The 14,692-nt window shown below is 40.0% G+C and overlaps 2 protein-coding genes across 2 annotated transcripts; one reads left to right on the top strand and one right to left on the bottom strand.

Moving 5' to 3' along the window:
- Positions 1-516: 516 nt before the first annotated feature.
- On the bottom strand, positions 517-4,632 carry LOC136428412 (bifunctional peptidase and (3S)-lysyl hydroxylase Jmjd7-like). Its single transcript, XM_066417889.1, has 4 exons — positions 4,375-4,632; positions 3,729-3,882; positions 2,156-2,409; positions 517-1,050 (listed from the first exon to the last, which is right to left on the bottom strand). The coding sequence occupies exons 1-4, from the start codon at positions 4,448-4,450 to the stop codon at positions 557-559; spliced, it is 978 nt and encodes a 325-aa protein (XP_066273986.1). The 5' UTR covers positions 4,451-4,632; the 3' UTR covers positions 517-556.
- Positions 4,633-4,835: 203 nt separating this feature from the next.
- Positions 4,836-14,547, top strand: LOC136428408 (nucleolar protein 10-like). Its single transcript, XM_066417884.1, has 19 exons — positions 4,836-5,026; positions 5,425-5,470; positions 5,938-6,036; positions 6,293-6,370; positions 6,506-6,547; positions 6,940-7,072; positions 7,447-7,512; positions 7,905-7,965; positions 8,113-8,198; positions 8,566-8,644; positions 9,157-9,306; positions 9,770-9,889; positions 10,050-10,176; positions 10,524-10,702; positions 11,073-11,162; positions 11,850-12,041; positions 12,454-12,585; positions 13,376-13,588; positions 14,002-14,547. The coding sequence occupies exons 1-19, from the start codon at positions 4,961-4,963 to the stop codon at positions 14,146-14,148; spliced, it is 2,106 nt and encodes a 701-aa protein (XP_066273981.1). The 5' UTR covers positions 4,836-4,960; the 3' UTR covers positions 14,149-14,547.
- Positions 14,548-14,692: the final 145 nt, after the last annotated feature.

Here is a 14,692-nt window from a genome sequence, read left to right as displayed (position 1 = left end):
TACAGAATGCACACTTGCTCCTCGTGTCTTGTATGTCAACTATTGGCATAGTAAATAGCAGTCATAACACAACGCAGATCACATGTCACTGCGTCACAGCGCCTGACTTCTGCTTCCAACAATAACATCAACACACAAAAAATATTTTCTTCAATTTGTCCTCCTTGCTCAGACTAACCAGCAAATAGTCAGTTGCTGATTGAAATGCAAATCTTATGATAAAACTGCTAATCAAGGAAAATACCAAAAGTGCAAAGAGATCTTCTTTCTGGTACTAAGGGCTAAATGCCTTCTGGATTGTATTTGGTCCTGCCATAAAAATTGAAAGTAGAAACCAATGCCTTGTTTGCATTGAATAGATTATTCGAAACCTTAACATTTATCTTTTTCACATAATCCAGATGGGGATAGGACATAACTATCAAAAGACGTTCCTAGTATTTCAAAGCAGATGTTGGGGTGAAACGTTGTAACAACTTCTGAGTCTGACAGCTGGATTCTCTGACAGCTTACATGTTTGTGGACAATCAATTTCATTGTCAATGCAATACAATCTTTATTTTTTCCTTTTAAAAACATTGTTTTTCCTGGCCACGACAGCTTCCATGAACTTGAAGTAGTTGTACTTGATGTCGTACTCCATGTCGTACCAGAAGTTGACCGCGATGCACCCCTGCGACTGTTGCACGTGGTGGAACCACAGAGACGGCAGGTACAACATCTCACCTGCCTGTACTGTACAGGTGAGCGGGTGGGCGTGGCCAAACTCGGGATACCTGTCAAGGTCAGGGCTGAGCGGGTCCACCGGTATCCACGGTACGAAATCCACGCCCTCTTCACCGATCACGTCAAACCTGCCCTCCGCATTCTCGTGGTATCTGGCGGGTTGGAAGAGTCCATATGGAATAAATGGGAGGTCTGTAGGGGGAAGCAGGGTGAAGGTTTTTTGTCCTGATATGACACAGTACAGGTTTTCGTAGTGGTCCTTGTGCATGGAGGTTACAGCAGCCTCCTCACCCATCCAGAAGTTGACTGCATCTGGTAGTTTTTCTGTGTTTGAAGAAAAATATTTTTTGTGTGTTTAGGCCATACCAATTTTTTTTGTTGCTTCTCGGAATAGCCTCTCCTGTTTTTCCCATTTTGAAAAAAAAATTGGGTCACTATTCTCATTCACAAATTTTTACTCACGATTTTACTATTTGTTCAGTTGTAAACTCAATAGCCACCAAAATAGATTATAAAGGCATGCACATACTTAAAAAGTGTGGTCACATGTTATCATAAGTTATAATTTTCATTCATTACAACTATTTCTCAATATCAATTGATATAATACATAGCAAAAGGTAATTTTGTTACTGAAATTATAGTACTAGATCAAAGAAAGGGGTTCATTGCATAAAATGAGCCATACAAAGCTGAAATTTGAATAATCCTCTTATTCTTTATGTTAAGAAAACCCTTATCTTCACCCTAGACTATTTGCCCACAAAATTTTTTTCATTTTTTTTTCGCCCTGTCGCTCCAATTTTTTTCTGAAAAAATCTGAGAAGCAAGAAATCAAATTGGTGTGGCCTTATGTATGCATAAAAAATACATTTTCATAAGTTGTAATTTGTAATTCTGTCGGGTGAAGCATTATTGAAAAAATAAAAACAGTCTTATATTGAGCTTAGCTTGAAAGTTCATCTGTGTTGGTAGAGGTCATTCTGGAACAATTTTACATCAGGGCCTTACAACCATCCCTCAGGGAAGACAGGCGACACAAATTTTCTGCATCTTATGATCCACTGCTCACCAAGTCACATGTTCTATCTGCATAATGTGACATCATCTCAGTGATGGATTACTGTGGATGGATTGTGTCTCATCAACACATGTTTTTCTTTCCATAGTCCAGGAAGACTAGTGGTGTGCCTAATGCATTTTCTCAATAAACTCAATAAAATTGGAAGAAAATGGTGTAAACATTTCAGTGGTATCTTATGCCTAATTTTCAAAGAACAGACTGCTTTCAGTGGCTACATGCCTAATGCATGCTAGTTGTAGGCAGAATGCCAGGGAAAGATTCATGATCTCTTAATCACTTCAAAGACCTTATTCTTGTACAGACAAAATTAGACATGCACATCAATCTACTAGAACTGATACTCACCAAAAGCCTCAGTTGCCCAGGAAATCTCCACATCTGCATCTGAAATAATTTCTTGGAACTCCTCCGTAAAATTTGAGTTTTGTTTTTGGACATAGAAGACTCCATTGGGCTGTGTCTTTCTTTCTATGATGTCCAGAAAAGAGGAGAATTTCATAGTTCTTTCTTCAGGCATGACAAATTTGCTGTCATACACTGCATCTGCGTAACCATTTGGGGTAACTGCTACGGTCACCTCCTTCTGCCCAAGAGTTTGTCTGAGGATGAAGACGAATCTTAGGTCAACATTTCACTTATCTTCTATATTCTCATTATTAAAACAATAATAACATCACTATATATGAGGGCCTGCATGAGGGAATACCAACAACATTTTAGGCAAAATTCAGCAAGACAGTGGCTCAACATCTACTCTACTCTATTCTACTTTTGTCTTCTGCTAAATTTGACCAGGCTAGCTATGCTTTATGTTAAATTACCCTTTACACAAAAGCACCGATTATTCTCCAGAGCAGTCCAGCTATAAATAAGCATGTTCATGGATCCATCTGCACATGTGCAGGTCAAAGGTAAAGGCCCCTGACTTGTAAACAGTTCTTGTTTGCTTTATAAATGTCAGGATGTATATGTCCTCTGTTGGTCGTTTTGTATAACAATGTCCGGTCTCACTGGACAAAGTCAGAATCTTGGACACTGAACCAGACTTTTTTTGCAAGAGGAATAAAAGAGGCCATCTACATCCGGGCTCTACAACCATCCCTCAACAGAGACGGGGGGCGCCATAAACTTTCTGCAACATAAGATCCACTACTTAATTACCGAGTCAGGTATCTTATCTGCATAACATGACATCACAGAAGCAGTGGATTGCTCATTCCTTGACAAGGACTGTACTAGTAGCTGATCAGTCGAAAATTTGGATAAGTCCAATTTGTTGTGTTGGCAATTACAGTTCAACTTTGATTCAGGATGTCCAGACATGTTGGGTTTCTGTTCACTCTTTTTAGGCCTATACTTTTGACCTACACCTACTAGTACACCTTTAAGTGAAATAAATGATCTGCGTATGCGCAGTTAGATCTGTATATGTAGTGGTACTGACAACACTTAAAACTAAATCCAGGATGGCAGCAGCTATGACTTGTGCTAAATGCAAGCAGGCTAGCTAACCTTTACACTAAATTCAGGTGCCAACTTTATTTTTGGCAAGATTCCCCACCTTACATTAGATAAGAGCTGTTCGGCTCCAAACGGTTGATAATACACGGTGTACAGAAAAAGGTCACAACTCGTGTTCCGTCTGCAATATTGGTTCTTTGTTATCAGAAAGTGATTACAGATTGTCCTGTGCACGGTTCTGCACCAAACTGCCGTCTCTGAGTTGTGTTTTGTGTCCTACTTGGTTAGAATCGATTTCCTGTGCCCACATGCCATCATGTTTCGTGGTTTCGCACGCTGAAAGAAACTGTTGTCGTCTAGAGGATCCTAGAGAGAATCATGACGTAAATCTGTTTCTGGATCCCAGCAAGTAAAGGAATTCTGGGAAGTGTGAAAAAGGTGAATGCGGGTAGCTGACCTTAAGTACTGTGGTTTCCACTTGTTGAGAGCAGGCCAGTGTTGTATGGCTGCCCTGATGATGACAGGTTTGTTGGGTGACACCCAGCTTCTGTGGAAGTCCAGTGGGGAGGGGGGCAGGTCCAGATAGGGGACCTGAGGGTCCAGGTACAGCTCTACAAGTACAGGAAAAATGAGAGAATGTTCAGCCCTGATGTTGTATCAAACAAAAGCATGAAACTCTTACATGACTGCATGCATGCGAAGAGGACATGGCCTAAAATTCATGTATATTGCAGATGCTTATGTTACATTGAACGGCCAGTGTCCTGACCCTAGGCATCTAGACCCCATCCATTCCAGGATTTGTGATCTGGATTAATATTCACTCAGGCACAGGATTGAAGCTTTCGTCAGGCTTCAAAGGGGATTAATCTCGATCCAGCAAATCCGTCCCCCGGGGGTTTATTCCTGGCACATTGAATCAGGATTAATTCCATGCCAGGGTGAATCCCGATTCTTAAGTACGTACTTGATGACAAGTTCCACTCAACAAAAGTTCAATAATTAATAAATGTTACAATCATATAGCTTCTTCAGCATGCATCCATTTCTTCCCCCACATGCATGTGGACTTATATCTAATCATAGTTTTGCTTTCTGTTTACCTCTGGCCTCCAATGCCACATCTTGTAGACACTGGTCAAGCTCCTCACATTCCAAACTACTTTCACTGGACATCATATGTTTACAGTTTGCAGTGTCTCATAAGATGTATAACAAAAACAAAAAGAAGCTGTTTTTCTCCATGATTCCGGAAAGTACCATCCTTCTAGTTTTCCGAAACTGGTTTTGTTACCAAAAACCAAGGAGGATCTTTTATTTTCACCCCCCTTCCAAAATGATTGTGGCAACATGTGGCTAGCAGAAACGATTCGGAGAAAAGGAGTGAACATTTATGATATTTCAACTAAACCCCCCTGTATGGGCCATTTAATGTCACAGAATAATTATCTTCTACATATATATACAGTATTACATGTTATGCCCCATCTTGTAGTGATTCAACGAAATAAAACCTACAAATTACGATATCATTTTTAGATAGGATCTGCCATCCCTATATATCAAGTAGACTATTCCATTTTAATCAAGATGGCGGCGCCCAGCAAAAAGTGAGCGTCTGCACGTTGATGTGTAAAATTGTGGTCTTTAAAATTTAAATCTCTCACCAAGACAAACCAAACAGGCAAGATGCAAGTCTCTACTCCAAATAACGTCAAGATTTACAACTTGATCGCAGGGAAGACCCTACCTGAGGTATGTATAGCGTCCATGGTATGTGGGGAGGGGGGCTAAATTATTCGCTTGTGATCTTTGCAACACTTTGCAAGATAAACGTTGCATAATTTTTATGACGGAATGACCCCTCTAAATTAACAGTAACCATTGTATGGTGACCACAACATTACTCTGATTTCTTCTATCAATTATGTGAATTCTTCATCTAAGAAACTACATGTAGATCCCGTGTCCAATTATCAGGGAGTAAGAACATCCTGAAAATCACTTTCAGTATCAAGTTTTTCACACCGAAACTTTGGGTATGAAAAACTTGATACTAGTACTTGATAACTTGACACTAACTTCATATTTATTAACATTCCATGAGAATGAATGAGGTGTATGTTAACATTAGATTATGTCTTTTTGAACAGTGGTTAACTGACAGGAAGAAGAGAGATCTCCAGAAAAAAGATGCAGGTAAACAAATTATAAATGAATAGATAAAGGAAGTTTATTACTCAACAGTTGTAACTTGTACATGGTACAATGTATGACAAGAATACCAATGCAATCACCACAATAATACTCATCAATTTTAAAAGCTATGATCACAGAAAGATGGGCATAATAGTGGATTGCCATGGTGTATTAAACGTTTCTATCTGTTACAATAGCAATACAGCGTCTCTTTTGTAAAGCACTACAAAATAGTGAAGACTTCTTTTGTAACTTTGTGCCCCAATGGGCTAAGCACAGTAACTATGACTACAAAATAAGGATACATAAGCTGTACAGGTCTGGCTTTTCCTTAGTACATATACTTTGTAGTACAAATGCAAAGTTGTAGGTCGGACTCAACCAGAATTCAACCAGCTAACATGGCAGCTGTTTGGACAAGTTTATGAGAAAATATCTGATTCTTGGTTTGATGTGTTCCATTCCAGACATCCAGAGGAGAATACAACTCATCCAAGACTTTGAGATGCCAGCAGTCAGTAACTGTATCAGGAGCTCCAGGGATGGACAGTACCTCATGGTTACAGGTAGACAGACGGTCTTATGATTAATGGTATAATCACCTTCTTAGTATGCTTTTTAACACCTTAGAAAAGGGTTCTGTTATATATATATATATATATATATATATGGGCTGGGCTGACCATGTAGCAGATAAAAAGTATCAAAACTGTATTTATGTACTTTTGGGCTTTATCAGTAGGGGTCTCTTTTGATTTGGGATCTGAATGTCTTTCTAGGATGTCTCTGTGATTTGTATGATGAATTCCTTCTGTGTTCTAGGAACCTACAAGCCCAGAGTGAGGTGCTATGAGGTTGCACAGATGTCCATGAAATTTGAGAGGGGCTTGGATGCAGAAGGTTGGCAAAAGAATAAATAATTACCAATTTCTCTGCTCCTTGCCTTGTATACACATCTTTTAGTTGGAAAAATGTGTTTTTACTATACTTTCTTTTGATATCTTATTTCTGACAGCAAGTCTTCTGATTTTTCAGTGGTGACCTTTGACATTTTGTCAGAAGACTATTCAAAGGTAGGTTCAAATTGTGGAAGCATGGATACAAACATCAATACTGTACAGATACGCTAATGAAGGTTAGGCATCCAGGGATTAAAGATACTTGGATAGATTTTGGAAATGGTTAGACGTTTCTCGTAGCATCCACTTCCATTTGTCAGTGACTGTTTTGTCTGATCTTACTTCAGCCACTGACGACGAAAGGAAGTGTATACTACCTGAAATGTCTGACCGTTTCCAAAATCTATCCAGTTGCTTGAGTAACTATTACCATGCATGTAGATCTTAAGGTTTATTTCACCCAGGCCAAAGTAGTCAGACCCAATATGCTTATATACCTATTGGACAGTCTCAACTTGTTACAAGGTATATTACAGTTACACTGTTTGTTTGTCTGTTATCTGCAGGTAGTTTTCCTTCACTGTGACAGATATGTAGAGTTCCATGCCCAGTATGGCAGGTATTACAGGACCAGGATACCCAAAGTTGGGAGGGACTTCTCCTTCCACTACCCTTCATGCGACCTCTACTTCGTTGGCGCAAGGTCAGTACAGTTAACAATGTCATTAGGTATTCTTCTACTTATGCAAGGTTCCTTGTAGTAGACCAATCCCATAGCACCACCCACCTCTGTCAAAAAATTAATGTGAAAATTAAAAGCATATCAACGCAATAATGCAGCCACGCTCTCAAAAAAATTAATGTGAAAATTAAAAGCATATCAACGCAATAATGCAGCCACGCTCTCATTGGTTGAAAAAACAATTGCCATTCTCTCATTGGTTGCACTGCTAATAATGATGGACAATCCGGATCAGTCTAGTGTTGTGGCAAGATTTTGCAGATACAGTTGTATCATCATTGTATGTATGGACAGGGTGCATTACTCTAACTAAATCTTGTATCTCTCTGTTTCAGCCGAGAAGTTTACAGACTTAACCTAGAACAGGGCAGGTTTCTCAACCCTCTGGTCACTAATTCTGTGTAAGTATATCCTCTCAAATATAATAGGGCTGTTTAGTCATAGCTGATGCTGTGGGGCAGATGTGAATTAGGGTTTTACGGTTGCAGCGTCAACAGGCCACAGCAGTTCCGTGCGGATCAAAGACCAAGGCTCTGAGGCAGAAGTACACGGCTTTCCAAGATCACAACAGACTCAGCGGGAGATATTGTATTATTCAAACCTTTTAAAGTCAGCATGTAAGCCAAAACGAATAAATCAATTTTGATTTTTGAATCATGAACTGGGCTTAATTGTTGTCAAAATTGTTGCCATACATTGTGCCTTTTACAGCTTATGAACAGTAATGTTCCTTTCTTCATGTGCTCTAGGTAGAATATGTATATTGATGATTTACTGTGTACTGTTGTTTCAGAGAGAGTAATGTATGCGACATCAACCCAGTACATCATCTGTTTGCCTGTGGAACAGTAGAGGTAAGAACAGTCATGCTTTCTTCTTTTCTATACCTGTTTTTTTATTTTCTGCCATTTCAACCGGCATATCCTATCCTAATAGATAATCAAAATAGTCTTCAAACATTACCAGTCTGTCTGAGAAGTGAAATTTAAATCATGTTTCAGGGTAGAATAGAATGTTGGGACCCCAGAGTCAGGAGTCGAGTAGGGGAACTGGACTGTGCTTTAAGCAGCATCACAGAGGACACCATGTAAGTAAAGCCATTGATTATATGTTTCTCATGTTGCTATCACTTTCTGCTTCTGTTTTATTTTGATTCGTTGTTGTGTACTCTTATTATCTAGGGCCTGGTCACATTTGCCGTACAGTAGTTTTGCGGCAGTGAATTGGGGGCATTCTTGGGTGTTTCGTAAATTCAGCTGTCTTGAAACAGTTGTCATAGACCCTTGACAATGGCCATATGAGACCCTTGACAATGGTCATATGTTAAAGTCTCCTTGAAAATCATATGGCGAATGTGACTATGCCTTTAATTTTTTTATATCAAAGATACCATTCCCTGCCACATAACCTCAATGATCCTTTGGATGATGGATGTATTTTGGTGTTAACTGTAGGGTTGATGGTCTGCCAGCTATCTCAGCTCTGAAGTTCAAAGACGGCCTCACTATGGCAGTGGGCACCAGCACAGGACAGGTAACATCAATATGATAAAATATAATATATTAAGACAGACTTTGTTTTCATGTCAACCTTCCAGTTTAGCAATTCTTTCTAAACCCCAATAACCAAACAACCAACCATCCAACTAACCAATCAAACAATATATGAGTGATTGCGATGATGTCCCTGTGACGCAGTAGGCAAAAATCAAGTTGAATGCAAAAGATTAATCTACAGCTAAATTGATAATTTGATCTGCTGATTAAGATATTGATTAGTCAACTATTCTGCTAATGTCTTTTTGCCTGCTAGTCGTTGAATACCCCAGATGTAAACAAAAACAGCAATCGCTCGTATTAGATTGATGTGGACCAGGTCTTAAAATTTAACTTCCTATGACCCCGCGAAAACCTTTTTTGCATGACAATTGTGACAGTAGCTTAACCTTCTTTCTACTACCCAACTCTGTAACCAATAGGGAACTGGGTGCCAAACGGCTACTTTAGTGTGCTAAAGGTTAACTTTGACTTCCCGTTTGTGTGCAGATCCTGCTGTATGACATCCGGTCCAACCGCCCTGTCCTGGTGAAGGACCACCACTACGGCCTGCCCATCAACTCCATAGAGTTCAACGACCCCCAGGACCTGGTGCTGTCCACAGACAGCAAGATCCTCAAGATATGGAACAAGCACACGGTGAGAGATAGACTCCTACTGCTCGCTTTTTTCCAATATTGAATTATCTCAGGGTGTCAAGGGGCGTGAAATCCAGAGGGGTCCTGAGGTATGAGTTTTTACCCTCTCACATTTTTATGTGACAAATCTCAAATGGCTTCAACCATATCATAACAAGCCGGTTTTTGTCCATGAAAATGACAGAATGATGAAAATTTCTGACCACCATGAGCAGCAATATGTCATACTCTGGTCTTTCCTTTTATTAGGTTTAAAGCTTGATTTTTGTCAGAATATTGTAATGAACAGATGCTAGTGTCCTTTTGTAAAGAAATCCAAATTGAAAGTTTCCTGATAGTCTGTTGTTAAAATTGTAGATGAGATAGAAGTAGAGAAGTGTGCTATATAATGCGGTGTATTTTTCTATTTTTCTATGATGCATTTTTTGTGGATTACTAAATTCTCGATGTTGCCCACTGCCCAGGGTAAAGCCTACACCTCCATCGAGCCAGAGAGTGAGATCAACCAGCTGCATGTGTGGCCAGATTCCGGACTAATCTTCATGGCGAACGAAGAACCAAAAGTCCTGACGTACTTCGTACCTGTAAGTAAATCTATTGGATTTCCTCTGATCTATTTTATAGTTTTGACTGTAAAATGCTAGAATCTATTATTCAGAAAAATAATGTGTAAAAGTATTTTGTGTAATATTGTGATTCTGTAAAGTTTGTTGGATGTATTAAGACTGTGTATTTCTCACCCAGTCTCTAGGCCCAGCCCCCAGATGGTGCTCCTTCATGGACAACCTTACAGAGGAGTTGGAGGAGATGGAGACTCCCACAGTGTACGACGACTACAAGTTTGTCACAGACACGGACCTGGAGAACTTAGGTAAAGGACATGCATTAGAAGTATTCAATGTATTAGAATTGCTTCTCTTTGTTGTAAGATTTTCAGCAAGGCTATGACAGAACCGACTGCAGTTAAGGGTCTTCATGAATGAGTAATTTCCGTCAGAAGATAGCTAAATTTTGAGTTGCATGTCCATGACTGCCCCAAGAATGCCCCTATTTTGCTGTCAGAAATCTATTGTACAACAAACACGATAAGTAAGGCTCTTACACAAAGTTTCGGCTCTTATTAAGCTCAAACTGTCTGCATTTCAATGTTGTTGTCTCTCAACTGCATTGATTGGCCAATGATAGGGCTTGTTTTATATTTGCTTACCTTCCACACAGGATTGGCTCACCTGATTGGCTCCCCGCTCCTCCGTGCGTACATGCACGGTTACTTCATGGATATACGTCTGTACCAGAAGGCCAAGACCATCGCAGAGCCGTTCGCGTATGAAGAATACCGGAGGAACAAGATCCGACAGAAGATCGAGGAGACAAGAGACAGCAGAGTCAAAACTAATGTAAAGGTTTTCTATTGGTTTACCCAGAAGTGTTTCTTGATTGGTCTATTCTGGTCATGTGCTGAAGCACATTTACTGTTTACAAATGTGTTTTGCGGTGGCATGTCTTTATTCTTAGTGTTGTATGTAACGATTGAATCTTCTTTCAACAGAAACTTGTATGTAAAATTTGGCTTGAGTAGAAAACTGTGGAAGCTAAATGGATACACATTCTTGGATGATGTTGGTATGAAAGTTACTGTCAATGAAAAATGAGGCAATGTAAGCATGCACAAATGCTCTATAATGTTTATTTTTAGGATGTAGAAATGAAATAGAAGAAGAATGGAATGATTAAAAACTAAATCCAGTATTTTCTTCATCCCTACAGAAGTTGCCCAAAGTTAATCGTGATCTCGCTCAAAGGCTTATTGAAGAAGAGGACGACAAAGGGGAAGGCAAGAAGAAAAAGAAGGCAAAGGTACAGATACAAGTGATTTTGCACATGATGATAGTAATGATAGTAAGGCATTCATGTTGTGTTAATGTCTTGGAGCAGTATATAATATGTTGGTGTTAAGTTGATGTGTTATGATGTTAAGTTGTGTAGACATAGAATTGTTTTCGTTGTTTGCAGTCAATGTAGCAAAACTCTTGAACATTTTTATTTTCTGAAACTACATGTGCTATCAACGTAGAGTGCTTTCTTATGAAGTTATCCTTTATTTTCATATTCAGCAAATTACTTGGTTGCTGCTTTGTGAAATTCTCCATTTAGTTTGATATGTATGTATGCTGCCAACTGTTTGGGCTGGATTTCAAGTTTCAAATGTGTACAGTTCATCAATCACTTGTTGTTGTTTTTTTGCTCAATGAAAGACCAGGATATCACTAGGCACTGAACTACTTACTCAGTGGTCACCACAGTTTCAAACAAGACTACAGCATGTCCATGGCAAAAGATTTCCTACTGCACTACCAAGGTCAGCCACTAGGAGGCCCAAAATCGACCTTGACCATCAAGTCCACAACACCTACCCACACACCAAATCCATCTCTTGAATTATTCCACTGGACATGCATGCACAGCACACAGACCAAACACTACTAGTATATCTCAAGTTTATTTTATGGCAACAAGTCCCTAACTGTTCTCTTGTCCGTACAGGAAGCGTCCAGTCTTCTTCAGGACGACCGTTTCTCGGCGCTCTTCTCCAACCCAGAGTTCCAGGTGGACACGGAGACGGAGGAGTTTCGGCTGCTGAACCCGGTCGTGAGGCAGCAGAAGAAGAAGAAGAGAGAGAAGAGGGAGAAGCTGGAGGACCAGTTCCAGGAAGTAGAGGAGGATGAGGAGGAACAGGTTTGTCAATTTATATAGATGTACACTTTATTGTGAAATATAACCCTTATTACCCGGGACCAACTACTACTTCTGTCGTGGATGTCTGTGTAGCTCAAGTGGTAGCAGCCTCACAGTTGAGCTCCTGGTTTCAATTAGTTGCCGGGACAGGACATCTCAGTTGGGACTGCACCTGTCTTACCAGTGGGTTCCCGTGCTCAAGGAGGGGTCTCGAGCACGTTAAAGGAGAAGGGCTAGCAACCCTACCCTGTAAAAATATACCCTACAGATATAGGGAATATACAGTGTATTGGTGATACAATTTTTGCATGATAGAATTTGATTGGTTGACTGATTTAATTGATTGATTGATTGATTGATTGATTGATTGATTGATATATCACAGTTGCCCATGTTATTGTGTCAACTACAGGAGGAGGTAGAAGGGCGTGGTAGTGATGACGACAGCAGCTCGTCTGAGGATGACCGTGACCTTGTGGAGGAGTTGCGGAAACAACATCGGGACATCAGGAGAGAGAGGGCACTCCAACACAAGGCAGAGAGGGTAGGTCATAGGTCGTGATAGAAAACACTCTGTTCTGTCAGACATATGTATGCAACAGCGGTTATGTATGATACAGTGATGTCACCATTTAAAGCATAACATTGTGTTACATTTCTAAACTTACAGGATGATATCTTTACTCAAGCTTACGTTAGTCTATTGGTCAAACCACTTGGAGATTGTGCTTTAAAAAAAAAAGAAGCTAAAGGTAGTCCCAAAGCCTTTTTGAGGCCCTAGGGGTAGTGGGTTGTTATCCACTGTATCTACAGCATGGTTGGAAGGTGGAGCCCATCCCTCTTCTTTCATCCACTTTTACCCCCCAACTGAAGTCAGGTACCCATTTTTACACCTGGGTGGAGTGAGGAAAGTCATGTTTAGTACCTTTCCCAAGGACACAACGTCTACCCAGGAATGCCAGGAATTGAACAAGTCACCTCTTGATTTCTGTCCACTAGTTTTTTTGGACCCATCTCCAAATATGAGGCAATGTGTAAACTTTCCTTGCTCTTATCTGTATATAGCTTCATCAATTTGGTAGATTAAAGTAGTTTCTTTGTCCACAACCTAGTTCTTCTTACTTATTTACCAACCTTTTAGATGTCTAGTACATGTACAATGTACCTTCCTCAAAAACCACCAAGTGGCACTACCGGTATGGTAAGAAAGCAATCCCAGGAATCAGATACACTATCAAAACATTGTAAAGCAAGAAGAACTTATAATTCATTAGTTGTACTCAAGAAAACTCTGACATCCCATTCCATACTTTTGTTCTTTTGTACTTCTCTAGGAGAGGGACGCTGCTACAAATCTGACACCAAAGTTCTATGAGCTGAAGATGGGAGAGGAGTTCATGAAGGATGGGGAGGGGAGGAAGGACAGTAAGAGGAAGATGAAGGCCAGTCTCGGGGAGCGTGTCCAACTTCAGGAGGAGACAGACAAGATGCTGAGGCTCAGCGGACAGGCCGTGGGGTCAAAGGAACTGACCTTCAACCTGAGAAAGGTGTGTGTGTCACAGTGTGTGTGTGTGTGTGTGTGTGTGTGTCACAGTGTGTGTGTGGAGGAGGCTCAGTTTCAGCTTCAGTTTCTTCCTTTTGCCAGGAGCAAGACATATCAAATAGCCTAGTGGATAGAGCCCTTGCTTTGCATTTGGGAGGTTGTAGGTTCAAATCGCAGCCATGATTTTAACTTTTAACTTTGAGCTATATTGAAATTCAGCTGTAGCAAGTTATGTGTGACAGGTTGTTCAGTGTAATATAACCAGCTGCTGTCGCACCGCATGCCGAAGGGCTTTTATACCGACTGAACATATACAAATTGGTTGTTCAGTACAAATATGATGTTATAAAGTGTACAAGGCAGTAAAGAGTCAGTAACATTAACATCTCTACAATACACCGCCCTCCCGCACTACAGGTGGAGAAACCGCGGGAAACCCAGCGTAAACTAGACGAGGCCCAGCACAGGTTAGAGCGGAAAGAGGTGCGGAGGTCTGCCGGACAGTACCTCAAGAAACCCAGGACGAAACCTGGGACTTTCTGGAAGGGCAAGAAGAAGAAATAGTCTGAATCCGTCCCTTCTTATTGTGATAAATGATATCTTGTAGGATAAACTTCACATTTCGATTATTCTGTAAATAGAGCAGAAAAAGAAATGCTACCAGTGGTATTTGCTTAACATTACAAAAAGTTATTTTTTGTATTGAAGAGTTAATTTTGCTTTTCTCAGAATTTTTTCATAACTGAATCATGGCAATTTTATGTTCTGGAATTATTTGATTGAGTTGAAAGGAAAATGAAGATTTTATTGGAAAATTGAATTGGAAAAGTGAAATTGGATTTTAAGCATTATTGGACAGTTCAAAAGTAGAACTGTTGGTAAAACTTTCCTTCCCCAGTTGTATATGATGATACTCATGTATTATGTTTTACAATGATTATCAAAAAAGACCCCCAAGAAGAATTGGTGGTATGTCTCATTTTTGGGTCATGGGTGACAAGCCTATCTTGCTATCTCCCAACACTAATGTAAATTTAGTGTTGCATTACTGTAAATGCATTTAAATTTGTGGTGGTTTAATGTTCATAGTCTTCACCGTGAACTTAAA

The sequence above is a fragment of the Branchiostoma lanceolatum genome, chromosome 2 (assembly GCF_035083965.1).
Source record: "Branchiostoma lanceolatum isolate klBraLanc5 chromosome 2, klBraLanc5.hap2, whole genome shotgun sequence".
Lineage (NCBI taxonomy): Eukaryota > Metazoa > Chordata > Leptocardii > Amphioxiformes > Branchiostomatidae > Branchiostoma > Branchiostoma lanceolatum.
This window is presented reverse-complemented; position numbering and strand designations above follow the sequence as displayed.